This window comes from Malaclemys terrapin, chromosome 1 (assembly GCF_027887155.1).
Source record: "Malaclemys terrapin pileata isolate rMalTer1 chromosome 1, rMalTer1.hap1, whole genome shotgun sequence".
Classification (NCBI taxonomy): Eukaryota; Metazoa; Chordata; order Testudines; family Emydidae; genus Malaclemys; species Malaclemys terrapin.
This window is the reverse complement of record NC_071505.1, coordinates 213,134,090-213,160,507: the sequence shown is the minus strand read 5'-3', so window position 1 is coordinate 213,160,507 and position 26,418 is coordinate 213,134,090. Positions and strand designations below refer to the sequence as shown.

The 26,418-nt window shown below is 41.3% G+C and overlaps 1 protein-coding gene across 5 annotated transcripts in view; it reads left to right on the top strand.

The window, feature by feature from the left end:
- Positions 1-364: 364 nt before the first annotated feature.
- The window catches only part of CNKSR2 (connector enhancer of kinase suppressor of Ras 2), a 355,628-nt gene continuing 329,574 nt past the window's right edge, over positions 365-26,418 (top strand). For all 5 annotated transcript variants that reach the window (XM_054006269.1, XM_054006250.1, XM_054006260.1 and 2 more), the window contains exon 1: positions 365-513. In XM_054006269.1, coding sequence (XP_053862244.1) covers positions 450-513 — 64 coding nt within the window. In that variant the 5' untranslated portion in view covers positions 365-449. The remainder of the gene's footprint in view (positions 514-26,418) is intronic.

Genomic DNA, 26,418 nt, shown 5'->3' with positions numbered 1-26,418 from the left:
GTGGCTGAGCCCCAGCCCCTTGGCCGCCTGCTCAGCCGCCCAGCCGCTCACGCCCTCTGCCTTCGGAGCAGTCCGGGGATCGCTTGGGAGCAGCGGGGGCGGGAGGCCCGAGGCGACTGAGCGTGCAGCAGCCGCCGCCTCCCCCTCCCCGCCGAGCCAGCAACATGAATTGAAACCCCGAGAGAGACGCAGAAGCAGAGCCAGCGAGCGGCAGAGGCGCGCGGGGCTTTGGTGGCGTCCCCTCCACCGGCGGGCTCGGGCGCTGAGGCTGGGCTGCGAGAGGCTTGCCGAGTACGGGGCTGTTGGAAAACCTACTACAGCAAAAAGCAACCTCGACCCTTCTCTCACCTGCCCCCCACCGCCACCGCCTCCAGCTCCTCGGCTGCCCGAGAGGACAAGGGGAGTGGGTCCGCGCTTCTCCGCCCGCCAGAGAGGCGGCCAAGTCCCCGATGGCTCTCATCATGGAACCCGTGAGTAAATGGTCTCCGAGTCAAGTGGTGGACTGGATGAAAGGTAACTAGCGTGGCCAGGCTGTGTGGTATCCCCGGGGTCTCTGTCCCCCCCTGGGTGTGGGCTCGGCAGCATTCCCTGCATTTGTGTGTCCGAGCTGCTGTAATCTGGGGGTCACGCACGTTTGTTTTATGCTTTCTCCCCCCCCCCCCCCCCAGCGAACTGGTGCCGTGTGGTGCGATGGCTGAGAAATAACCTGCCCCCGGGTCCGCAGCCCGAGAGGGCAGGATCCGTGTCCCGCTCAGTCTGTTACACGGGAGACTTTAGCTGAACCTGGATGGACATTTCTTAGCGCCCTTCCGTGCCGCTGCCCCTCCGCCGGCAGGTGCTGCTGCTCTCCGTGGCCAGATGCCAGCTCTGGGGCTGGAGAGGCACCGAGCGGTCCCGTCCCTCTGACCCTGTTGCTGCCCCGGTGTGCTCGGCCGGGGTCCCCACACTCGGCCGCCACTCAGCGGGGCCGAGTCCGACGGGGCGCTGCTGGGAGAGAGCCTGGTCCATAGGAATCAAGTTCTCTCGGTCTCATCATCGTCGTCCCCTGTCATCAGGCAGGTATTTGATCCGCCACCGCCAGCCGCCTTCTTCCCCGCCCAGCCTCTTTCTTTCACTCCTGGAGCGGCCAGGGGATTTGCCTGGCCCGCGGGACCTGCCCTTCCCACCCCACCGCTGTGGAGGGGAGCGGTGGTTCATTGCTGCGTTACCCTTCACAACTCCTGTCGGCCAGCGCAGCCCGTCTGAGCGCGGGATCGCCAGAGCTGCCCCTGGTCCTCACACGCCGGTCCGGGTGGCTGGTTCTCAGTCGCTAGCGTGCTGGTTTCCGCTGTGGGGCGAGCGGCTTGGCGTGCTTGGCATTGCTGGGTGAGGGCGATTGGTTCCCTCTCCCTGTACCGCCAGAGCGATCGGCCGCCTCTAACCCTGGCTGCCGGTGGAGTATTTGCTTATAGGTGGCCGGTATATGGTGGCTGTACAGCCGGGGAGCGCAACAGTTCCCTTATCTCTCTCCCCGCAAAATTTCATCCACTTACATCAGTGGGGATGCTAGATCCTTCCAGTCTTTTAAGGCGTTTTCCCCGTTTTTATTGAGACTGAATGTCATTTGCACCCTTCTTTCCTCCTATATACGTTGTAAGACTGCCTGACGCCTCAATCCACTATCTTTGTAACGCGCATAGTCTTTGCCTGCTCAATTATTGTTGTATGGGAATGGAAGGAGAGTGGTTTAACATTCCCCCCCTCCCACCGAGATGTATTTCATACACTGTAATTCACATGCTTTAAGATTCAGTACCTATGATCAGGAGGAAACCGGGTGGATTGTTTTAAAAATTAACTCCCAGTACTTGAGCATGAAAATTGATCTGTTTTTTTTTTTTTAAATAGCTTAGCTGGTCCAATTAAAAAAAAAAACACATTACATATTTGAGCTCAGGCTATTCTTGATAGAGGGGGTATGAAATGACTCATATAATAAAAGTTTAACATAATGTCTGATGTTAGTTAATAGAGATGACTGATTTAAATGCATGCTTTAATCATTGTACTTTGTCTTCAGAGGATTAAAACTTTAAGCAAGATCTACCATACCAGAGAGATGTAATCAGTCCATTTTTAGTCAGGGGTTTCATTTCCTGTGAGCACCAAAAGAAGCCTCCCTCCTTGAATGAAGCATTGGAAATCAATATCTTGTTATAAAATATATTTCACTGCATAAAACAACGCCTGTCTAAACCCTAGATGCTAGTAAAAGTTTTAAAAAGCTTTCTGATCATGATCTAAGATGTATTATTTACATTGACCTGGAACTCTTTATTGAACTGTATTTATTTACCCCACACCTCAAGCCCTTAAAAACAAATCTTATCCAGATAGGAATTTGAGCTTTGACATGTTTTCATATTATTTTATATACAGATACAGTTTTAAAACTCTAATTTAAAAACCAGAATTTTTAGTATTTCTAATCTAGGCTGCAGCTGTGATTTGAATAACTCACATCTAGTATTATGTATCCTTTAATTAAGACAGCACAACTGGATGAATATGACTTTTGAACAACTGTTACATTGTGGGAGTTCTTCATAACATGTTGTGCCCTACTAATGTGACAGCGTCATCATCCTTAAAATTTGAGGCACATAGCATATGTTTTCAGTTATTCCACCCTGGCATTTATAGCCATAAATAGAGTTATAATGTTCAGTAACACTCACATTTCTTGCTGCTGCAGAAGTCCTCTCCATCCACAGAACTTAAAAACAAACAAAAAAACATGCATAACATGGTCATTCATCATCTAAGAAATTACAGAGTAACCAAATTTTACAAAGCTATTAAAACAGGCTGAAAGTTGTCAATATTGATAATATGTACCTGGTAACTGTAAAATATTTTATGAGAAGTATTAATTTAAAAAAGTCCAATAAAAGTAAAATATTACAGAATATTTGGGAGCTTTCTCAATTGATGGCTTAGAATACTCTTTGTAAACTTTCTCCACTATTGATTTTTAAACAAGCTATAGTCTCTCCCTTCTTGACTTAGTAGATTTGGGAAGAGTGGGTTTTAGCCTATTTTTAGCTATAACATATTTTCCAGTCCTGCCCTAGAAATGTAATAACATAATTTTTTTTTTTTTTTAGAAAAAATGTGTTGGCAAGATGTAGCCATTATATATTTTTGCTGAAAATACTGCACCTATGTAAAATCAGTAATTAAAATAATATCAGCTTGTTTATGATTAGTCTAAAATGATCTAGTATTCAAAATTATATCCCTATTTAAATACTTGTAGCCTGAAACCTGTGTCTAGAGATCACTGTATCATCTGTCTGAAAAAAACAATATATGCAAGCTTATAAAAGAAACATGGTTAACACAAATTATGCTTGAATTTTACGTTGCAAAACTTGATTTTAAATGTATCTAAACTCAGAATTTAGTTTGGCTTTAGTTGATCTTGTCTACATTTACCGGAGGATTGATGCTGCAGCGGTCAATTTAGTGGGTCTAGTGAAGACCTGCTAAATCGACCACCAATCGCTCTCCCGTCGAGAAGAGTAAGGGGAGGACATCGCGTAGTGTGAACCCCGTGGTAAGTAGATCTAAGCTACATTGATTTGACTTAAACTATTTACGTAACTCAAATTACATAGCTTAGATTGACTTTCCCCTTTAGTGTAGACAAGGCCTTAGCAATGAAACTGCAGTAGCAGAGCAAGTAATACTGATGACATACTTAAAAGTTTTAAAGTAATGTTAAATTGTTCTTAATCTTTGTAGGAATGAAATTAAAATTCAGATTACTCAAGGAGGTGGCAGTGAAATAATTTCCTTAAAAAAGGATAGAATGGCCTCTTGAGCGTTAATACTAAAGGAATGTAGGAAACAATTGTGGGGTTTTCTAGTGCATGGAAGTGTGGAGATTGAAGGGGTGGTGATATTGCCAAGTTATGCAAGTAACCTAATCCTCAATGAACAGACATACAGCACTTCTAACCTTCCCTTTCTTTCTTTTTGTACTTGGCACCCAAGGTGAAAGCTCACGTTCATTGCATCTCATTATAAAAGAAGCCTCAACATTTGACTAAAACTCTCTGAACAGAAAAATGTAAATAAATTACATAATTTTATAACTCTTTGGTTTAGAAATTAGAAACATAAATAGTGGTGTGGTGTACTGTAATTGCTGAATAATGACATGCGAACAATTGGAAATACTGTAATGGAAAAGGTTAAGTGGAGGTGGTCACAATGACTTCACCCCCATCATTATTGTTCTAAAGTATTGCAGTCTTTTACAAATTATCTGATAGTAGCATTTGATATCCACTTCAATCACTTTTTGTTTTCCTAATGCTTTTAAACATTTATTTCTAACAGTATTACAAAAAAAAAGTCTCAAGTAAATAGCGTATTCATATGGTTAATAGATACTAATTTGTATCTATAAAAAGATAAAGAAATAAAATGTGTAATTAGTACATCTGTCTTATTTCATTAGAACTTCAGTGGAACGCTGAGGAAAATGCATTAAAGATCTTCATAATAATGGAGATCAGTCCTCGTTTGCATCCATTGCACGGAATCTTTGTTATTAGAAATCAAGTGCTCTTTGAATGTTTTTTAAAAATTGGGTTATTTTGTTAAACTGTAAACACTGAACTCGGTTATAACAGCTTGCTTTCCATAGGTGTTCAATTATAGAATGTGTCTGCTAAGGGTAGATCTCTCAGCTTTTAGTGTTCAAAGCACAAAATCTTTTTTAAAAAAGAAAAAAAATTCCTACTGATTACTATTATCTGGAAGGTGTGTGTGTGAGGAATGCAACACTTCAGATGATTGCTTTTGGTATTTATGTGATGATAATCTTACTGGTATAAATTGAACACTTGCAATAAATGGCCCAGCCTGGAATTATTTTTTCAGGCAAAAGAGGGGCATTTTGCTGGAGTAAGGACTAAAGGATTGAGCTCTATATTAAAAATGGAGATAAACTAATGTAAGTAAAGCATTATAAGCTCAGAAGTAATATATCTAGACTTCAGGAGGAGATCTAGGTGTGCAAGGAATAGGAATGAAGTCCATGGATATTTCATTGGATAAAAATCTCTTAAAGTAAGATTTTAAACTTCTAATAATTCCAATATACACAATGTGGCCCAATAGTTTTCAAATGATCTATGGATTCCAGTAAAGAAATGGACATAGTGGTTAGAGAATTGGCTTAGTGCTTAGTTGGTCAACATTCAAATGACCAGTGAGAATCTATAAAAGTGGAAGAATCCATGTACGCTAGTCACAACTCACAATTAAAAGAGGACAAAATGCATTCAGCTTGTGTCAGCATAGATATTTTGCAAACTTTAAAATTAACCCATCTACAATAACTGAACTGACATGGAGCTGTCAGATCAGCAGCAGGATTGGCTTTTTTTCTGTCTCCGACATACAGTATGTTATCTTGTATGGTGAGGTTGGAAGAAAGGAATATTTTAATGTCTTAAAACTGCCTTTTTTTTTTTTTTTTTTTGCTTTTTCACATGTTTAATGACTATTCTTAAAGGCCCTTCATGGATCACTGAACTAAGTTGATGTCAATCAACTCCTCTGCCTTTTCCTATGAGGACATATGTGGATTTCACTGAGGAATTGTGAGACATTGACATATTCCATGGATGATTCTTATTGGGAGTCATGGTATGCACTTCTTCGAGAAGTGGAGCTGTCAGCCACACTTCAGATTTTTGAGGCATTGGGGAAATGCTGAGGACAAGATTTATGATTACTCTCCAAATACCAAGATGCACTTTGCAGGGTCTTATATTTTTATTAACTACATCCCTTGTAAGAATATTTATAATAGCTGTAGTTTGCTGACAATAGCTTGATTTACTGTGGTTGATATGGTGACTCATTAGTTTTCAAAAAGTGCTAGTTAATTTTAATCTTATGCTCCCAGCCTCTGTCCCCCAAAAAGGATGCCATGCTGGGGAAAAAGTTAATCAGTTTTGAAAGGCTAAATTAAACCATCTAATGAAGCTTATATTTTTGTTAACTGTACCCTGTGATATTTTACCAAATGAGCTAGCTTAATATCAAAAGAGAACACAGTAGATTAAGATTACCATGTAGCTTTGCTTGTAATAAACAGAAACTGAAATCTGATGTGTTGAGTTTCTCTCATGGCTTTTAATGCTATATTTTTTCCATCCATAATATCTTTTTTAAAGCAGTGCATGTTGGGGGACAAGTAGCATGGAAGTGCTAACAAAATAAAAGCAGAAAGTAATTAAGATTCTTAATTTTACTGTGTTTAATATTAAACACTGTTAATTTCCTCAGAATAATATCTTTTTTCAAGGTAGGTAGAGTACTATGTAGGTTCCTGTGTGTATATTTCAGATGAGACATCAATACTGAGTCCCTGTCTATCCTGCATAAAGAGAAATTCCATAGCCCTTTTCATAAGAGCATGGGTTTGTTCTGGTATCATCACCCTTCCCTCCTGACAGCAATGCTTTAATTGACAGATGGCTTCCACCCCTGGGGTGGCTGCTTTATTTCAGTGATATGTTTTATGCTTAAGAATCACCCAGCACTCCTGGCACAAGAAATTGCAGGCCTGTATGGAAATTCCCTGAAATGGCTCTGGTCTTTCCTTTCAGACCAATCCAGAGTGGTGTTATGGGCAACTTTTCTGCCAAATCTAGAGCCCTCTCCTGCAGAGTTCCCCAGGTTTAATCCTTCATCTCATTATTCAAAATCTATCCAAAGGCCTTTGGGAAGGTTGTTTAGACAGCATGGGGTGAAGTGCCAGCAGTACAGAGAACCAGCTCTTTACCTCATATCTCCCAGCTTTCTCGATACTTGGCACCCCGAGGAAAAGCAATCTCTAAATTTGAATTTAGAGAAGACTGATAGAAAGAGAGACACTCTTTTAAGAACGGTCTGCATTTTTAGGATTTCTTTAGCTTTAGGGATCTTTTAGAATCTTCCTTGTATTTGGATGTCCATATAGCCATAGTGGCAAAAAATATGCCCCATCCTAGTGAACGCAGATATGGCTATGTTGAAACACACATTTGTGACCTCCAGGCTTGGTCATTGCAACTGGTTGCGGCTAGGAATGAAGCCCCACATTCTGAAAATACTCTAAATGGCAAAAATGCAGCTACTGTCTGCTTAGCAACGGCATTCGCTGTGAACATACTACCGAAGTTTCCTCTGCACTAGCTTTCCACTAAATGTGGAGTCAGCTCAGTTAAAGGTCTCTGTCCTGATATTCAAATGTCTCCGTGGAACTGGCCTAGGTGCCTGAGAAAGATCACTTATCCCTCTGTGCCCATTACCTGCAATGACAACTACTTTCTACTGGAACAATGAAACTGTCATGCAATAATGGGGTGGGGCTCATGAGTGAAAGAGAGAGAACTTTCACAGGAGCTGAACAGAGAATATGGAATTCATTCTTATAAGCACTGAGAACCACAGATATGGCCACTTTCACAACTTCTTGCAAAACTCATTTTTGGACTTGGCTTTCCCTGAATAAAGTTCCTCTGACCTGCAACACATTAGTAAATCAAAACACAGTAAAATTATAATTTAATCAAACTATCTGCTATAATGCTGGTAATATCTGTGTCCACTCCCCCTTTGACTCACCCACCAGTATGGCACCATTTCCACGTCCTGCCCCTGCAGCCGTGGTTTTCCCTGGGGAGGAAGTCACAAAGTTTTTACCCTTGCCTCTTCTATGTTAGGGGGTGGGGAGGGAGACAGACAGACACACAGAAACCAATCTGGTCCATAGACAAGCCTTTCAATATTACCTCCTTCCAAATGTCCTCCAATGGTTTATTAGGTTAAAATTTGCTTTTTTGCTCTTTGGCTTAAAAAGTTTTGAGCTTTTGTATGTAATGCCATTTTTATATGAACAAATGTTTACATTAGAGTCTACTGTTGTCAGCCTTTCTTTTTGTATTATAATAGATTATTCATAATCCACTTGCAAAACATGTTCAACAGAAATAATTGTAATCTCCCTGTTTTTTTTCTTCTGGAAATAAAGCTGCCTATGTAAAAGGTATGAAACATACACATGATCTGCAATCTTCTATTCATTGGTGAGACTGTGTAGGTAGTCCAAGCATTGCACAACAGTGAAAAATGGTCATTGCTAATTATCCTGTGTGGAACAGATCAGACTTTTACATGGTGTTAGCATTAAAATATAAAGTTTCTTTCAGAATAACAAATTGAAATTTTGCCAGATCAGAGGGTGCATACAAAACTCCATTCACTTTTGAAGTGATGCCAGTAGACTTTAAAGCATAACAAGGAAAGCTGTTGCTGAAAAACAATGAAATAGGGGTGTACTTCAGACTTTTTATTATGAGGAACCATTGAATGTTTTTCTTTCTTAGAACTTTGATACCATTCTGAATTTTTTATTAATGCAAATTTCAGAATAACAATGAGTTGTTTCCTACAGTATAGTGAAAAGGCTAATCTTCTTCAGTTTAATTTAGTGTATCAAATTTCATTTTAAAAGGATTCCATTTTTAAAACTGCAGTGAAGGATCGTCACTGAAAGTTACATATTTTACCTTGTCTTTTCTTTCTGTGAGCATCTCTTCAATATTTTTGCTCATCCTTATGACATTATGATTTTTAATAACATTGATAGCTGTCACTTAAATCAGTTATGGTGATCTATTCAGATATATTAGTCAGAGGCTGAGATGCTTTAAGTGCCATGGTTTATGAGCCGAAACCAAAACTTGAGTTGAAATTAATATATGCGACAATGCTTAAAAGTCCCTCGGTTGGATAACATTGTCTTTGCTATGGCAATCAGCCACTTTGCAAATAATTAATAAAAAACATATTTTAAACATAACATAAAGCACATACATTAGGTAAGCTGTTAATCTTCTAGGTAGATAGTCTTAATGGATGAGGCAATTTTGTTCAACGTGAAAGTAAATGTGTTAATTGCAGTGGCCTTTTAATATTGCCTGTTGCACCTTTATTTTGTTTGAACATATTGTTCTGTTTCTAAAACATCTGTTGGTTTAAACATAGCCTCACAATATGTTTTCTCAAGTGATTTCCACAACGGTTATATGCTATGTTCATAGCCATGCTAGGTTCTGATCTTTCATAGTTATTTTGGATTTTTTTACACAGTACAGCATGTCACTTAAGCCAAACAATTTACAAATGGGGATGGAGCATTCTTGACAGGCTTACTATTTGATGGTGGCAATCTTGCAGAATGTAGAAGTAATGTGAACCATATCAGTTTTTTATATTAGAGTTTAGAAATGTCTATTTTATAGGAATTTTGGCAGTATGCTTTCTAATATTAGTTCACTAATAATCAATTGTACATGTTCACTGTGTAAATTCCGAAATGCTGAGTGCTCCAAACTTTGTGTCTGCTTCCAAGATCCACCGATCATTACCAAATCTCAGTGACATCCCGTTGGCATTGTGGATGTTAGTCTGTATGTCTCAGTGATGGACATTTTATTGAGTGCAGTTCTGCTCCCATTGAATCCATGAATGTTTTTGTTACTGATTTCCAAGGAAGCAAGCAAGACTACTGTTTTTGTGAGAGAGTTCTTCATTTTCAGACATACATCTGATTGTATGTACCGGTAGCCAGGAGGAAAGTAAAATGTATCACAAGAAGAGATGTCTGCAGCTGGTTCTTCAAATTTTGACTACGTATGCATTTTTTTTTTTTTAAGAGACAAGGTGGGTGAGGTAATATCTTTTACTGGACCAACTTCTGTCCCTTACAATCTGTGTTAACTGCTTATGCTGTGCAGTCTGGTCCATCTTGTATTTATTTGTGACACAGAGTACATTTCCCAGACCTGAAGAAAAAGCACGAAAGCTTGTCTCTGTCACCAACAGAAGTTGTCTAATAAAAGCTATTACCTCACTTGTCTCTCTGATATGCTGGGACCAACATGGCTATGGTTACAGCTACACTGCATACATTTTAAAAGACATTTTTGTTTTAATTAATGTTGGGATTATCACCTCAACTAAAGCTTTAATCAGGTTAATTTTAGCTTTAGAACTAAAATGTATTAGGCCCAAATCAAGGAACTGTACTAGTATGGTACTTATTAGTCAAACTGAATCCTCTTAGTTGTGTTTTTTTGTTTTTTAAAGGAAAACTATCACAGCCAAAAGTTGACGGATAACAAGAAAAACACAGTAGACCATGTCTCAAAATGCCTGGTTTTTGTTTTAAAAAGATATCATAAGATTGTTGAATTAATTCCTGAACAAATACCAGTCTCAAACTCTCCTTTCAAGGGAGAGTTTGAGACTGGTATTTGTTCAGTTGTAATTTGCAAAAAAAAAATGAAAAGATTTTTTTGGCCCAGATACATCACTGTGTCGAAGCTGTGCTCAGCTGTAGAGGAGAAGGGCAGCCTTAGGAAGCTGGGTTCCATTCCCTGCTGCTTGGCATTCCAGCCCCAGGGAGCCTGTTTTAACTTGCTCCGCTGGTGTAAGTAAGTAGGACCAACAGGGGGGCCTGCTGTAACATCTGCTGCAGCTGGGCTGCTGAGGGCATGGAGTAGGATGATCAGATAGCAAGTGTGAAAAATTGGGACGAGAGGTGTGTGTGTGGGGTAATAGGTGCCTATGTAAGAAAAACGCCCCAAATATCAGGACTGTCCCTATAAAATCAGGACATCTGGTCACCCTAGCATGGAGCCACTTTCTGGAGCTTCCACTTCCCACTGTGGGCCTTATGCCAGCGGGGGATAAGGTGTTGTGAAGCTCTGGTCTACCACACTCCTTCATCTCAACCCTGGAATGCCCTGACCCACATCCCACCCTCCCCGTACAGCAGGGTTAGGAGGATGGCTAGAGGTAAAGGAGGGAAGCCCTAACCTTCCACCCCAGCGGGTTCTACACCAGTGGTTCTCAAACTTTAGCAACCCGAGGACCCACATTTTGATTTTAAAATTTTTTGCGGACCCCACACTCCTCACTCAGCCCCAGGCCCTGCCCCCACTCCGTCCCTTCCCTGAAGGCCGCACCTCTTCCCTCCCCCACTCCACCCATGCCCTTCCTCTTCCCCGCCTCTTTCTGCCCCCTGCCCCAGGCTCTCCCCGTTCCTGCTCCTCCCCCTCCCTCTCAGTGCCTCCTGCATGCCACTGAACAGCTGTTCCCCGGCATGCAGGAGGCACTGGGAGGGAGGGCGTAGAGGCTCAGGAGGGAGGGAGGGGGAGGAATTGATCAGTGGGGCCCACGGACCCCATGGAGTACCCTCGTGGACCTGCAGGGGTCTGTGAACCCCAGTTTGAGAAATGCTATCCTATATAAAGGGAATTCTCCACTGCTTTTTAAAGTCCTTAATGGGCCAGAGAATCCAGCCCTTTATATTCTGTCTGCCTTCACAGAACATACTCTTTGAAAATAAGTATGGGCCTGGTCCTGGCAGGTGCTAAGCACCCTCAACTCACGTTTACTTCAATGGGAGTTGAGGAAGCTCAGCACTTCACAGAGAGTGTCCAACATCCTTGCAGTATTGGGTTTTACGTAATTAACCTCTGCTACCGTACCATATGGCAGTAATTTCCAAGTAAACTGTTAATTAATATAAAAGAGCGCACCAGATTACTCTGTAGTTAAGCTGTATACTACTGAAGTAGGTTATTCTAATACCATGGGTTGCCATGTGCTGCATATTCATCTTATTCCTCTATGTTTAAGCTAAGTAGATTGGCTTCATAAAGTAAAATAGTAAATCTACTAAGAACTTATTCAGACTTTAAATTAAAGTTTCAATGTTGTAATGTAAATAAATGATTTGAATGATTTAGCAGCTGCACCTATTGAAGTCATTGGCAAAGCTCTCATTGGCTTCAGTGATATCCTGACATCCAGGTGCTTTCAGGGTCGGTTTAAGGGGTGGGCGAGCAGGCACTCATCCTGTTCACAACTTCCACTGAGCACCATACCTCTGGGCTTTTTCCCCCCAATTTGATTGGCTGGCCCTCCCCACTCTCCCCGTACTGATTGGCTGACTGTTTTCTTGCTTGGATGCTGGGAGTGCATATGTTGGAGGGTGTGTTGCTGAAAACATTTTTCATCCTGGCCTGCAAAACAGCTAGAGCAACATAGGCAGAGCAGATTTCTGAATAAGGTTCTCTAGGAAATGCATATGAAACTTATTAGCCATCTTCAGATTTTGGATGCCATACAAAATCACCTGCTAGTATTTTACTGATTTCTAGCCACAGATCCTCTAGACTGGAGATCAGATCTATTAAGATTACTAGCTAGGCTGTCTCAAAAGGTCTCAGCTCATGCAATGAGGGTCACACAAAGTAAGACTTTAAAATGCAAAACTCTTACAACTTAAGATAGACAGTAATATTGATTATTCATTTTATTTTTACTCTAACATGATTAACAAGTCAACAATTGCTATAGTTGTCAATGAGCTATTTTAAAATAGGTCCTTCTCTCCTCACCCCTCCCTTTCACCCTGATAATCTGTATGCAGTTAATAAAGCTGAACAAAATCTGCACCCATGCCATCTAGTGCTGTGATCCCGTCATTGAGGTCAGGCCAGATAAGTTTTTTCGATGAGAGATTTCTGCGGGATAGGAAAAGTTGTAGGACTGTGTTGGTGATTCACTAGGTGGCATTCTTCCCTCTGAGTCTGTATTGAATCCATTCCCCTGCATGGTGGTAAAATGCAATGCTGCTGAATAGACTATCTTTTAGTAAGATGCTTAACAGAAGTCCTGACCATCCTTGGCACTTCTCGTAAATGTAGAAAAGTAGAAATGTTAAACATGGTGCTCTGATTATATTCTGCATAATTAAATTATCCTTGCGGTTTCTATGAATAGAGTATCTTGCACTACTATCTTAAATTGTTGTGTAGTAAATTGCTGGTTGCTGTTAAACAGTTGCCATTTTTATCCAGTGGTAAGGTTTATTTGGTGGATGAAGAGATTCCTCTGTTTAGTTCATGCTGTAGAAACTTAAAATATTGTTGTATTAAAGTATTTGGAGTGAAATATTTGTTCTCCTTGTTTAATGCTATTTTTTTAGAGGGGTAGCCATGTTAGTCTGTATCAGCAAAAACAATGAGGAGTCTTTGTGGCACCTTAGAGACTAATAAATCTGTTAGTCTCAAGGTGCCACAAGGACTTCTCATTGTTTTTGCTATTTTTTAAATGATGGTGGGGGAGCACTATATACATACAATCAACTTAGCACAAGTTTATTCAAGAAATGATAAATATTATCTATTAAACTATTGAAAATATATTTTTCTCCAATATGGCTTGCCCTATATAGATCTAAAAACAAATATTAAACTTCTTCTTTGTGTAGTAGTATATGTGGCAATGATGGAAGTTGAAAGACAGGAGTAGAGTACAGTAAATAAGTGAATTCTTGTTTCTTAAGTTGCTGTGCTACCAACTTTGATTGGCTTCTAGATTCGTTGCTACTTTCATTTATTGTGGACTGTTCTCTTCAGAAAATAATAGGCTTGTGTACATTAGTCCCAGTTAAATAAAGAAATATTTTTAGACATATCGGTAGTTTCAAAACAAATACTATGACAACAACAATTTCCCTTTTAATTTCCTGAACTCTTTGTATGTACATTTGTGCTGTCCTAACCATGGTTATCTTCAGAAAGTTCTCTGTAGTTTTGGCATGAGTGAGAGGGTGTTTGGGACAATATAGGTATTGCGTATGTGCTCACTGTCCCTCTAAAATAACAACAGAGGGTCCTGTGGCACCTTTGAGACTAACAGAAGTATAGGGAGCATAAGCTTTCGTGGGTAAGAACCTCACTTCTTCAGATGCAAGAAGTGAGGTTCTTACCCACGAAAGCTTATGCTCCCTATACTTCTGTTAGTCTCAAAGGTGCCACAGGACCCTCTGTTGCTTTTTACAGATTCAGACTAACACGGCTACCCCTCTGATACTAAAATAACAGGTGCAGTTGTATCTGTGCATAAATGAAGTTTGCTTGGGAGAGTAAAAAGTACTTGGTTTCAGTCCAGTAGAAGTTAATTATACCTCTGCATGTAGTGCAGGCTTCAAATGATCCATTCGTTGTGGGACGTATACAAAGACAAGCATGAGCTCTTTTATGTGAATTCATGAGAACAAATGTCAAATGGAATGGATAAACCTGCATTCAGCTGGCCCAAAAATCCAAAGACCCTTCTTTGAAATCTAATCTCTTGTAGGAAAGGTCCTGAAGGAGGAGAAAACACTGATGATCACTAGAAAGGACATCTGCTGCTCTGTTTCTTAAGTGAAGTTAGTTCCCAAGGTCTTTTTTAAGTTATTACATTATTACAAGAAATTAGTTAACAGATGTGCAGCAGCACGTACACTCATCTAAAAAAATCATAGCATCAGCAAAAATGGTTCTTCAACTTGGATAAATGTTTTGGGAGGAGATGGTGGGGGGGAGGGGAGAAAAATCAAGAAAGTTGCTGTTTGATATAATGCAGTAAATTAGCCCTTTTGGCTCTCCAATAGTACTTGCATTTAAGAAGACCTAGATTTAATATGGTGGTAGGGCATATATGTTTTTGTATTGCAAATGGTGTGAATACATGCTAAGTGCATTTGAAGTGTTTCAATGAAGCATAGTATGAAGATTGTGCAAGCTGGCCCACTCTTCCTAATACTTTGCGAAGACAGCAGCGCTGAATGATAGTTTTCAATAGATATGAAGTTGAATGGTATGAATGGACCCTTTCCAATTTCTGACTGCTAGTATGAATGGTATCTATTTCACTGTCAGTAATCTCAATACTGTGCATATCCAGAGTAGTAACATTTGGCTTCCTGTTTCAAGGATTTCTTTCTTCCATTATAATCTTTTATTCTTGGACTGTGCAGCAAAATAACACTTAATAGAGTGGGTTGGAACATTTTTGACTAAATGTTTTTTCATCTAAGATTAAACATTTTGTGGAGATGTATCTATTTCAAGAAAGTTTTTATTGGGAAGGTCTCTGAGGTTTGAAGTAGACGCTTTAATCACAGAGAAAGGGGTTTGATTCCGGTTTCTTTCTGACTTTTCATTCCAATTGCTCAACATTGCTTTAAGCATACGATTTAGCAAATTGTGTATTAGGGTAATATCTGCATATGCATGCAAGTTATCATGAAACCACCGTAAACAACTCTACACAAGAAAACAAAGCTTCTATAATCATGAAACTTTCAGTCATCATCCTGAAATTAGTGTTTTCCCTAAATTGTTGTTTTTTAGCACCAGAGTTCATAATAATTCTCTTGGTTTAGATGAGGCTGCTGGAAGAGTCATGCCAGTGCTGTTAAGGTGTGCAATTTTTCACCTTGTTTGAAACATTAGCATTTGTAAATTCACTTACAATTGCAGTAATTACAAGAGTATTTTAAATGACAAACATTTTGGGCAAAAGAAAATTTTTCTTTGCTGTAAAAATATATCCAATTTAGCATCTAATGTTCACTATAAGATAGCAGGTGGGGTTTGGTAAGGAACATGAGGTTAGATTCTATTCAACTTCTAAAATGCTGAAAGTCAGGATATGGTAGTCTCATCAGTGAGTTTTTTTTATTTTGACATTCAGTCTTGGTTAATAAAAATTATTTCTATCTTCACTTATTTCAGCCTCAATTAATTTTTTGTCCTCTGCATTCAAGCTATTCTATATCAGATTACCGTAAACTAAAGCGAACTGTGGAGTTGCAAGTTCTGTCACAGCTTTGGAAGCAGATGATACTGATGGCCTCTGAATGAGTAAGCCTGGATAAGTTGGATGAAAAAATGATAACAATGCAGCAATCTGACCCATGGGTTGCTGGCAGTGTTTTTGAGGTAGAATGTGATTCCTGTGATGGCATACAATAGATGGAACCCTGTGCATCTGAATTATGACAAAATTCTGGTTCAGAGGCTTGATTCTGCAAGATGCTGTGCCATGAGCTCTGATTGTCTTCCTAACAATGTGAGTTCAAGGCACTCCGCACTTTGCAAGGTCAGGCACTTGGTGCATAATAGAATAACTGAAAATTTCATTTAGAAATGAGACAGTTTTAAATGTACTGACTGAGGAAAGAGATTAGGTAACTAAAAGGAATCTTTCTTACTCAAAATACAGATGACCAATAAAATAGAATAACAATAAAATCCTGGTCCAGTCTTTTATTAATATTTAATAAAAAAAAAAAGTAAAACAATGCCCAACCTGAAAAGGTATGAACATTTGCTTTTTAATATACTGGAATATAATAGCTCGTTGCAACTGAAAATAATATTGTTGTGGACTGTGTTGAGAAGGCAGATTATTTTTATCTCTCATTTCAAATGAAAAATTAGTATTCTCATAACTTTACATACATACAAGTTTCAGCTCAATTAAATTGTCTTGGTTTCAATAACTAAGACAGAATTAAATAACATTTGCTGTTCCTAGCAGTTATTATATCTTGAGACATCTCTGATTTTTTTTACACTCCTATTATATTAGTAAACTTCATACATGTCAATAACTAAGTCTACCTTTTACATATGCATGGAGGATGCTGTGTTCCACTGTTAATTAAAACTAGAAATTCTAATCATGTGCTCTGTTTTGTATTGAAAGTACTGCCTTGGCAGAATTTCATATTGGTAAATCTTACAAAATCAAATTTTTTGTCATATTGGAAGAATTGCAATGAGACTATGGACTTCTAAAAGAACTGATTGCTGTGTATCAGAGTTTGCTGTAGAATTCTCAAGTTCAAGACACACCAGCAATTAAAAATATCCATATACTGCAAATTCTGGAATGAAAGGGGCTTCCAAATAAGTGAGGTTTTTAAAAAATCAATATTGCAGTCTCCTAATATTATCATTGCAGTATATAGGTACATTTACATTATCATAGTTTAGTTAGCATTTTAAAATACTTATGAAGTAGCCAGCATAGTTGTTTAGCTGTACAGAGGTGATACATAGTTCCTTCATGTAATCATGCTCTCTAAGGATCTTTGACTTCCCCTTAAAGTTACTGTAAAGGAGCAGATGGGAAGCTGGAGTTCAGAGGGAGCTTGTAAGACCAACTTAAAAACTGTTGCAGGCCTTTTTATTAGTGCCATTTCACTGTTGCATATGTGATTTTTGTTTTTAATTTTCTCTGTGCTTTTCTCTGTGCTTAATCCAGTTGCTTTGTCTAGTAAAAATAATTTTGTTTTTTAACTCTTTATAGACGTCACTAAACCTTAAAATATTTCATTTGAATTCCATTCAGAATTAAATGTTCATATAAATTAGAATAAGTTATTAAAGATTTAAATGTTCATAATGGGACACATGCCAGTTTTTGAAATGAAGTCATACTGGTCAGGAGCTAGAAAGTAATAAGCTTAATAAGGTTTTAAAGGTGTGTTGCAAAACATTAGCCCCTGTAAAGCATGTAAGATGGTAACAATATACAGTATTTCAGTTGTTTTCCTCTAATGGATCCATCTTTAGTTCTATGATGAACTGGGGCTACGTGTGTACAGTTTAGGATTTCTTATCATGAGTGCTTATAGGTAGGGCCCTATCAAATTCACGGCATTAAAAATGCGTCCCGGACCATGAAATCTGGTCTCCCCCTGTGAAATCTGGTCCTTTGTATGCTTTTATTCTATACTATACAGATTTCACAAGGGGAGACCAGCGTTTCTCAGATTGGGGGTCCTGTCTCAAAAGGGATTTGCAGGGGGGTTCAAAGGTTATTTTTGGGGGGTCATGGTAGTGCCACCCTTACTTCTGTGCTGTTTTCAGAGCCGGGTGGCTGGAGAGGGATGGCTTTTGGCTGGGCACCCAGCTCTGAAGACAACACCCCGCCAGCAGCAATGCAGAAGTAAGGGTGGCAATACCATACCATGCCATCCTTACTTATGTGCTGCTGCTGGCAGTGGCTCTGCCTTCAGAGCTGGGCTCCCGGCCAGCAGCTGCCTCTCTCCAGCTGCCCAGCTCTGAAGGCAGCGCCGCTGCCAGCAGCAATGCAGAAATAAGGGTGGCAGTACCACAATCCCCCTACAATAACCTTGCAACCCCTCACACAACTCCTTTTTGGGTCAGGACCCCTACAATTACACCACCATGAAATTTCAGATTTAAATAGCTGAAATAATGAAATTTACAATTTTTAAAATCCTATGACCATGAAATTGACCAAAATGGACCATGAATTTGGTAAAGCCCTACTTATAGGTATGTGGAGTCACCATTACTGACCGGTCCTGTCGCAGGATGGTACACCCCTGAATGATACAGTGGGGTGATGGTAGGACTCAACATCCATATTCTGGTGCAAACATGTGGGAACAATGGATGAGCTACATCCACAGAAAATAATTTTAGTTCAACTCCCCCTGATGGGAGGAGGGAAGGAAGGGTGTGGGAGGATGGGGCTCAGCGGGGGGAAGGAGAGTTTGAGTATGTAGGGCTCAGTGGGGAACTGTGTACTGAGGGAGTGGGACTTGGTGGGATGGGGCCCTACCTATAAGCATTCATGATAAGAATTCCTAAACTGTACACATACAGCCCCAGCTCATCACAGAACTAAAGATAGATCCATTAGAGCAGGGGTAGGTAACCTATGGCACGTGTGCCGAAGGCGGCACGTGAGCTGATTTTCAGTGGCACTCACACTGCCCGGGTCCTGGCCACTGGTCTGGGGGGCTCTGCATTTTAATTTAATTTTAAATGAAGCTTCTTAAACATTTTAAAAACCTTATTTACTTTACATACAACAATAGTTTAGTGATATATTATAGACTTATAGAAAGAGATCTTCTAAAAACGTTAAAATGTATTACTGGCACGCAAAACCTTAAATTAGAGTGAATAAATGAAGACTCGGCACACCACTTCTGAAAGGTTGCTGACCCCTGCATTAGAGGAAAACAATTGAAATATATTGTTACCATCTTACGCTCTTTAAGGGGCTAATGTAGGGGTCTAGTTGCAGGTGGTTGGGCTCAGTGGGGTGGGGGTTTGGGTAAGGGGGGCTTGTTGGGGTCATCCAGGTATGGGGAGAGTGCTCATTTTGGGGGAGGGGGCTGATGAGCCGGCTTAATGGGGGAGTCCCAGCTGCTCCCCCTTCCCTACCTTTCTCTCCATCCCCCTTCCCCATCCTATTCTCCTTTCCCACTGCCTCTTCCCAATCCCATACCACTTCCCCTCCTCACTGTCTCCTGTCCTCTCCCCTCCCCTTTCTTCTCCCCACTGTTCCGTGCCCTTCTCCACCTTCCTTCCCCACTGCCTCTTCCCTTTCCCTTGCCCCATTTCTCCTGCCCCGCCCTAACACGGGCACTCACCCTTGTACAGAAAACAGGAAGGCTCCCAGCACACAGAAGGGAAGCATGACCAACACTAGGACCCAGAAGGCAGCATCCAGCTGCAGAGTCAGCAGTAGGAGCTAAATCATCCTTCAGCTGGGCAGCTCTGCACTTGCAGAAATGGGGGGCAGAGGTGCACGCCCCCCCGTGCCTTGCCTGTGTTTGGGGAGCAATGCTCCCCCCAAACTACATCAATGGGTGTCCCCAGGCCTGCTGCTCTGGGCACCAGAAACCATGTGGGCACATGACTGCTTTTGTGGCTTCCCTTTGCTTCCCCGTCATTTTCTGCAGGGAAGCAAATAAGTCTGCAGCGGGATCTGAATTCTGTGCCCATGCAGTGTTGCAGAATTCCCCCAGTAGAAATGACAGAGAGATTTAGACATTGCTAAGGAACAAATATTTCAATACATTAAAAAACTAAACTGTTTTGGAAAACAGAAATTGCTTTATAATCTCTTCAGTCATGTGGTAGATTTCCAAGGAACATCCAAATGCTGCATGAGATAGTGGTATAGGTGTGACTTTGGCCAATGTATATTGCTATGGAGTACAGTACCACTGGAGGTACCATTTTTTTGCTCACATACAATTTAGGTCCTAATTACTCTTGGATATTAAAGACTCTGTAACTCAGGGATCGGCAACCTTTGGCCCGCGGCCCGTGAGGGTAAGCCCCCTGGCGGGCCAGGCTGGTTTGTTTACCTGATGTGTCGGCAGGTTCGGCCTATCGTGGCTCCCACTGGCCGTGGTTCACCGCTCCAGACCAATGTGGGATGTGCTGGCTGCTGTTTCCCACGGCCCACATTGGCCTGGAGCAGCGAACCGCAACCAGTGGGAGCCGCGATCAGCCGAACATGTGGACGCAGCAGGTAAACAAACAGGCCCAGCCCGCCAAGGGGCTTACCCTGGCGGGCTGCGTGCCATAGGTTGCCAATCCCTGCTGTAACTCCTTTTGGAAGAGTAAGGGTGTTAGACCTGGTGTTTTAAACAAACTCCAATTTGGGTAATACTGTACTTTTTGCTACTGAATATTTCCCTTTATACATAATGTGTTTCTCATATCCTCCCATGTAGGGTTGCTATGTATTTCACCCCAGAATTGGCAGCATTCTCGTGATGGGCGAAGTGAATTCCTCATTTTGTATTATGCTGAAAGAAAATGCTCAGAGTTCTCTGCTCTAAAACTTTGTATATAAAAGATTATCATCTTTAGATGCACTGAAAGTGTTCCTAATTGCCTACCTTCCTTTTTATTCAAAAGAAGCTTTTCTAATAAGTTCCTTATACGGCTATCTAATTAAAAAATCTCCATTATATTATTCTACATATATCTTGTTTGGTATGCAAAAATTATATTCTCCTTGGCAGATTTATTTCTTGTTGATGTTAGTTTAATTGGACTCCACTGTACCGAATTTGTATAAACTAAGAAATAATAAGGCATTAAAACATTTTATACATTTGAAAATACAAAAGCCAGTAATAATAATAGAGAGCATTTTCAGTGTTCTTTGTTATAAGAGACCATTAGTTCCACATGCATAAGTGGCTCCGCCTTATGGCAAGGCTAAGTTGAGGGAAATTTTAGTTTGATACATTTAAACCTAGGAATTTTTTTAAATAAAGATAATTATAACGCACAATGTGCCTTAACTAGCAACATTTCTAAAAGCTGTCAGACTGGAAAAATGTTCTATTAGTGAAGAGGCAAAACTGTTCTTTCCCAAGTGCTCCATGTCAGGTGCAGCCCTTTTGAATTGTTTTAAGTTATTATGCTGTTCCAGCCACCACTTCACTTGTTGCACTTTTATTATTCAGAACTGATTTAAGTGTGCACTGGAGAAGCTTGAGCACTGGCAGGGCACTTTTCCTTCTTACAACTCATCTGGAGCCTTGGCACTCCAGATAACACTGTTCATCACTAGAAGAGGCTACCTGGCTGTCAGAATGAAGGGTAGCCATATACATATTTGATGGAAGGGAAATGTCAAAATTTTGAATGGACTAATTAGAACATTTTGTTGACATTGACATCTTCCTGTGGAACAACTTTGATGCTTTGGTGAACCCCATATTTTATCTGGCACATATTTGTTTGAAAAATGTCAACGAGCTATAATGTACTCTTATCTTTATATTTCCAGGTGCCATTTCCCCCTTTTCATTTATAGTACCCTGATCAGGACCTTATGCTTTCTACTGAAGTTGGCCCAGAATCCAGAATGCTATTGCAAAATCCAATATTCCTCTAAAATATGTAAGAATGGGAGTTTTAAAAAGCACTCAGCATTGACCTAAGTATGCATTTAGTGAAGTCAATTAAATTTTTTCCCATTAACATCAGTGAGAGGAGAGTTAGGCCAGTGCTAAGTGTTTTCAAAAAATCCCACCCAAACATTCTTTCCCTTATGCTTGTGAAGATTGTATTGGTTTATGCTTGGTTGGCTTAGTCTACTTGAATCTCCGAACAGCCTGAAATTAGTAAAAAGTAAAGTTGAGAACTGGGCACATTTACCTCAATGAGAGATTACATTTGAAACTTGATGATCATTTAAAATGTCAGCATTAACTACTTTGCTGCTGTTTGAGACAGAAACTGTTTTATGTGTATGTTAAGTGCTTAGCACTATGGCCCTGATAATTCTGGATGGGATCTTTGAACACTATTGGAATATAAAATATTAATGTTTAGCCAAAACATCAACATGCTTATTTATTGTGCCTGGACCGTGAAAACAGTGAGATGGTTGATTGCTGTCAAAAGTTGCTGGTACAGGTAATCAGAAGATCAGGCTTCATTCTTCCTCCCAGATAAAACTCAAGCCCCTTTCTCCTGTGGTCCCAACTGAAAGGGGAACTGGAGGCATATTCCTTCTCCAGTACCAAAAGCTGCAATTGTGGCTTGAGCACCAAAACCCCCATACTTCTTTCTGCCCAGCTCTCCCCTGACAACTTCTTGCTGTACTATTACGTGTAGAGACACAAATCTGCAACATGCTGAAAACAGAAAATTTGAGTAAAAAGAATTGATAAATATTCTAACACTGAAACTCCTATTGAGTTTATTAGTATTTATATTTAATAAATAATCTTAGTGTACGACGATAAAATATGTTGAGGCTCCATTGTGTGAAGTACTGTATGAACATTATAACAAGTGTCTCTGACTTAAAGAGCTTGCAGTCTAAAAGACAAGATAGAAAAGATAGATGAGACAAACATGCAGCCGGGGTGATAAATGGGGGAGGATAGGTAACAAAAATAAAAGGTGTGCACATTTCTTGGCAAAGAAGAAGTAATGGAAACTTGCCACCTGCTTAGTTGTTATCCTGGGTTTAATATGAGAGAAAACACTTATTCATAATTAATGTATTCTGGATGTACACTTTGGGACCCCACTGTGTTATGTGTCATATGGATATGTTGTAAAAGATAGTCCCTTATGATCTTGATTAAGGCAGTACATAACAGATGGGTGAAATTAATAGAGGGAGGAAGAGACGGTAAGAGTAATAAGTGTTTTCCCCCCATAGATGAGCTTTGTGAACAATTGATAGTCATGGAGTACCACTAGATATAAGATATCGTCACTTGATATAAATTGGAATAGATCCATTGGGTTCTGATTTAATGTTTGTTCATGGAGACAAATTTGTACTGATGAAACATAAACTTGTTTCAGAAATCATGTAAAGCTATAATAAAAATGTATGTGTCCCTCAGAACTTAATATGATGCACCACACTCATCTGGAGGAGAGATGGGGCTTCTAGCTACTGAATTTATATCTTTTTTGCTGCAGAGTGCACAGGGCTTGAAAACATGAGTTTTATGAAGTTTTTATAATATTGCCCCTTTTTGACCTGAGTGAAGTCAAAATTTGGGGTCGTGGGGACGTTCCAGTTGGAAGTAGAAATTGATGGAGTCTGGTATTTTCTTTGCCGTTTATGGGCATGTAATATACAAACTCCTGTGTCTCTGAATACATATAGCAGGAAACAGGTTCTTTTGCTCACAGCACCAAGAACACTCTTTTTTGGCCTGCACTCATGAGCCAAAACCCTTTTTCAGGGTCAAACACCATGCGTTCAGCTGCTCCTTCTGGCTGCCTGTCTGTTTCTGAGTCTCTCCCAGATTTTGTCTCTGTGTTGGGTTGTATATACATGCACCCCCCCCCCCGCTCTCCCCCATGCTGCAAAACCCTCTGTCTACTCAGTCCAAACTCCTGGGCGGGTTCACAATCCCCTTTTGTCATAGTTGCGGGGCTTCTAATTAATTTATACTGACATTTATGATAATTGAAGGATGCATTCACACCCAATCTCAAAGAAGTTTGTGATGCAAGCAGTCACCAATACCTTTGAGCATAACCATATATAACTGTGGGTATGTCTACACTACGGGATTAATCCGAATTTATATAATTTGAATTTTGGAAACAGATTGTATAAAGTCGAATGTGTGCGGCCACGCTAAGCACATTAATTCGGCAGTGTGCGTCCATGTACCGGGGCTAGCGTCGATTTCCGGAGCGTTGCACTGTGGGTAGCTATCCCATAGTTCCCGCAGTCTCCTCCGCCCATTGGAATTCTGGGTTGAGATCCCAATGCCTGAGGGGGCCAAAAACATTGTCGCGGGTGGTTCTCGATAATCCTCCCCCCTCTCCAGGGAAGCAACGGCAGACAACCGTTTCGCGCCTTTTTCCTGGGTGAACAGTGCAGACGCCATACCACGGCAAGCATGGAGCCCGCTCAGTTCAAGACAGCAGTCATGAACATTGTAAACACCTCGCGCGTTTTCGTGCAGTTTATGCTGAACCAGAACCTGCAAAACCAGGCAGTGAGGAGTAGGCTACGGCAGCGTGGCAGCGATAGTGATGAGGACATGGACATGGAATTCTATCAAACCGTGGGCCCCGGTGCTTTTGAGATCATGCTGTTAATGGGGCAGGTTATAGCCATGGAATGCCAATTCTGGGCCTGGGAAACAAGCACAGACTGGTGGGACTGCATAGTGTTGCAGGTGTGGAACGATTCCCAGTGGCTGCGAAACTTTCACATGCGTAAGGGCACTTTCTTGGAACTTTGTGACTTGCTTTCCCCTGCCCTGAAGTGCCAGAATACCAAGATGAGAGCAGCCCTGACAGTTGAGAAGCGAGTGGCGATAGCCCTGTGGAAGCTTGCAACGCCAGACAGCTACCAGTCAGTCGGGAATCAATTTGGAGTGGGCAAATCTACCGTGGGGGCTGCTGTGATCCAAGTAGCCAAAGCAATCACTGAGCTGCTGCTAGAAAAGGTAGTGACTCTGGGAAATGTGCAGGGTATAGTGGCTGGCTTTGCTGCAATCAGATTCCCTAACTGTGGTGGGGCGATAGATGGAACCCATAACCCTATCTTGGCACGGAGCACCAGGGTACCCAGTACATAAACCGCAAGGGGTACTTTTCAATGGCGCTGCAAGCACTTGTGGATCACAAGGGACGTTTCACCAACATCAACGTGGGCTGGCCGGGAAGGGTTCATGACGCTCGCGTCTTCAAGAACACTAATCTGTTTAAACGGCTACAGCAAGGGACTTCCTTCCCGGACCAGAAAATAACCATTGGGGATGTTGAAATGCCTATAGTCATCTTTGGGGATCCAGCCTACCCCTTAATGCCATGGCTCATGAAGCCATATACAGGCAGCCTGGACAGTAGTCAGGAGCTGTTTAACTACAGGCTGAGCAAGTGCAGAATGGTGGTAGAATGTACATTTGGCCATCTAAAAGGTCGCTGGCGCTCGTTACTGACTCGCTCAGACCTCAGCCAAACCAATATCCCCATTGTTATTGCTGCTTGCTGTGTGCTCCACAATCTCTGTGAGAGTAAGGGGGAGATGCTTATGGCGGGGTGGGAGGCTGAGGCAAATCGCCTGGCTGCTGATTATGCGCAGCCAGACATCAGGGCTATTAGAAGATCACACCAGGAAGCGCTGCGCATCAGAGAAGCTTTGAAAACCAGTTTCATGACTGGCCAGGCTATGGTGTGAAAGTTCTGTTTGTTGAAAACCCACCCCCTTGATTGACTCATTCCCTGTAAGCAAACCACCCTCCCCCCCTTAAATCACAGCTTGCTTTTAAAGGAAATAAAGTCCCTATCATTTAAAAATCATATATTCTTTATTAATTGATTATAAACATAGGGAGAGAACCGACAAGGTAACCTGGGTGAGGTTTGGGAGGAGGATAGGAGGGAAGTAAAAGGCCACTGAAAAAAATCAATATAATGACAGCCTTTTGGTTGGGCTGTCCACTGGGGTGGAGTGGGAGGGTGCACGGAGCCTCCCCCCCCCCCCGCGTTCTTACATGTCTGGGTGAGGAGGATATAGAACATGGTGAGGGGGGGGAGGGAGGTTATACAGCGGCTGCAGCGGCAGTCTGTTATCCTGCTGCCATTCCTGAAGCTCCACCAGACGCAGGAGCATGTCCGTTTGATCATGCAGCAGCCCCAGCATTGCAGCCTGCCACCTCTCATCTCAAGCGTCCCTCATGACCTCACGTTCACTGGCATCTTTCCTGTATTTAGATACTGTGTCCTTCCACTCATTGAAATGAGCTCTTTCATTGCGGGTACATTCCATTATTTCCGAGAACATCTCCTCTCGCTTCCTCTTTCTCTGCCACCTTATCTGAGATAGCCTTCGGGGCGGAGGAGGGAGGCTTGAAAAATTTGCAGCTGCTGGAGGGACGAAAAAAAGGAGAGAAGTTTTTAAAATGATACATTTTACAGAACACTGCTTATACTCTTTCATGGTGAACAACACTATTCACATTACATAGCACATGTGATTTCAGTACAAGGTCGCATTTTCCATCTTAATATTGAGTGCCTGTGGCTTTGGTGTTAGAGATCACAGTCGCAGGTCCGGGCAACAGAATTCAGCTTGCATGCGGCCATGGTAAACCATTGTCTTTCGGCTTCTGCGCCCTCCTTTCCCACATACCAAGCAAAGCCCGTTGAGTGCTGCAGTTTTCCTGTTAAC